Genomic DNA, 1,242 nt, shown 5'->3' with positions numbered 1-1,242 from the left:
AAAAACGAATTCATTCCTTAGGTTGTCTTAATGCTGTTATGTGGCTGGTGCTATATTTTTGGCATTTTTAAAAAAAATTGGCACCTACAGCTAGTAACCCAACAAAATCCCAAAAGATTATAAGTATGTCACATGTGTCATCTCTTTACAAGGACAGTTGCTAATACGGATGTTCATAGATCTGAACAGTGAATTCTATTTTTAGTGTGAAGCAAATCCCTTGATTCCTGTTCCAGCATTGGCCTGCTGTTAACTGATTTACATATCAAGTCATATAAACATTGCCAATGCCCAAGTATTAATTCTGACAACAAATTCTAGTGATACATACTGAAGTATAGAAGTCCCTCACCCAAAATAATATCCTGTCTCCCATATGCTTCTTCAAACTGTTAAAATGACATGGGTCATTTTGATCTTAAATGAGGAGCATGGTTTAAAGTACCTGCAGTAAGACTTATGTAGTTCCATCTGCACACAAAATATTGAATATTAAATGGCATGATTACGAGCAGCAATTTGGGTAGAATGGTCTGGAGGCAGCCCGCAAGTGCCGCTACTCTTCTGGCACCAACATAGCATGCCCACAACTTCCTAACCCGTACGTCTTTCGAACGTGGGAGGAAACTGGAGCACCCGGAGGAAACTCACACAGACACAGAAAGAACATATAAACTCCGTACAGACAGTGGTAGAATTGAACCCGGGTCTCTGGTGTTGTAATAGCATTATGCTAACTGCTACAATACCATGCCTGGGCCGCGAAGGCCGAGCACCAAGCAGAGGGGATAAAGGAGGTTGTTTACCGGGCAGTACCAACCTCAGCGTAGGATGATCATCCCTGTGCAGTGTTTCACTTGCGGCAAGGTTGTTGGCAACAATGGGAGGCCTACCTGGGCCTGCTGCATGCCGAATATACCGAGGGTGATGCAAAGGACGCATTGGGCCTGAAGCGATATTGCTTTAGATGGATGCTCCTCTCCCACATTGACCTGATTGAGAAACTCCTGAACTATGCACCTCTGGAGAAGTGATACCTGTGAATCACAATAATGGAAAAGTATTAGTCCAACCTCACTGGGTTTTATGGCAGAACTCTACATGCAGATCTAAAGAGTGACTTGTATTTAATTTGTTTTCAATGTGGAAGCTGCATTTATGTATCTTTAATAAAAGCAGGGATTCCATTTTTATTGGAAAAAATGTGTTATAAGATGTAATTTCAGTTCTCCACTTTCTCTT

General features: G+C 41.6%; 1 protein-coding gene across 1 annotated transcript; it reads left to right on the top strand.

Moving 5' to 3' along the window:
* Positions 1 to 831: 831 nt before the first annotated feature.
* Positions 832 to 1,034, top strand: LOC127570838 (DNA-directed RNA polymerases I, II, and III subunit RPABC5-like). The gene is given in 2 exon segments (XM_052016706.1): positions 832 to 877; positions 880 to 1,034. Coding segments are annotated over 2 exon segments (201 nt in total).
* The last annotated feature ends 208 nt before the right edge of the window (positions 1,035 to 1,242 follow it).

Source organism: Pristis pectinata, chromosome 5, assembly GCF_009764475.1.
Source record: "Pristis pectinata isolate sPriPec2 chromosome 5, sPriPec2.1.pri, whole genome shotgun sequence".
NCBI lineage: Eukaryota > Metazoa > Chordata > Chondrichthyes > Rhinopristiformes > Pristidae > Pristis > Pristis pectinata.
This window is presented reverse-complemented; position numbering and strand designations above follow the sequence as displayed.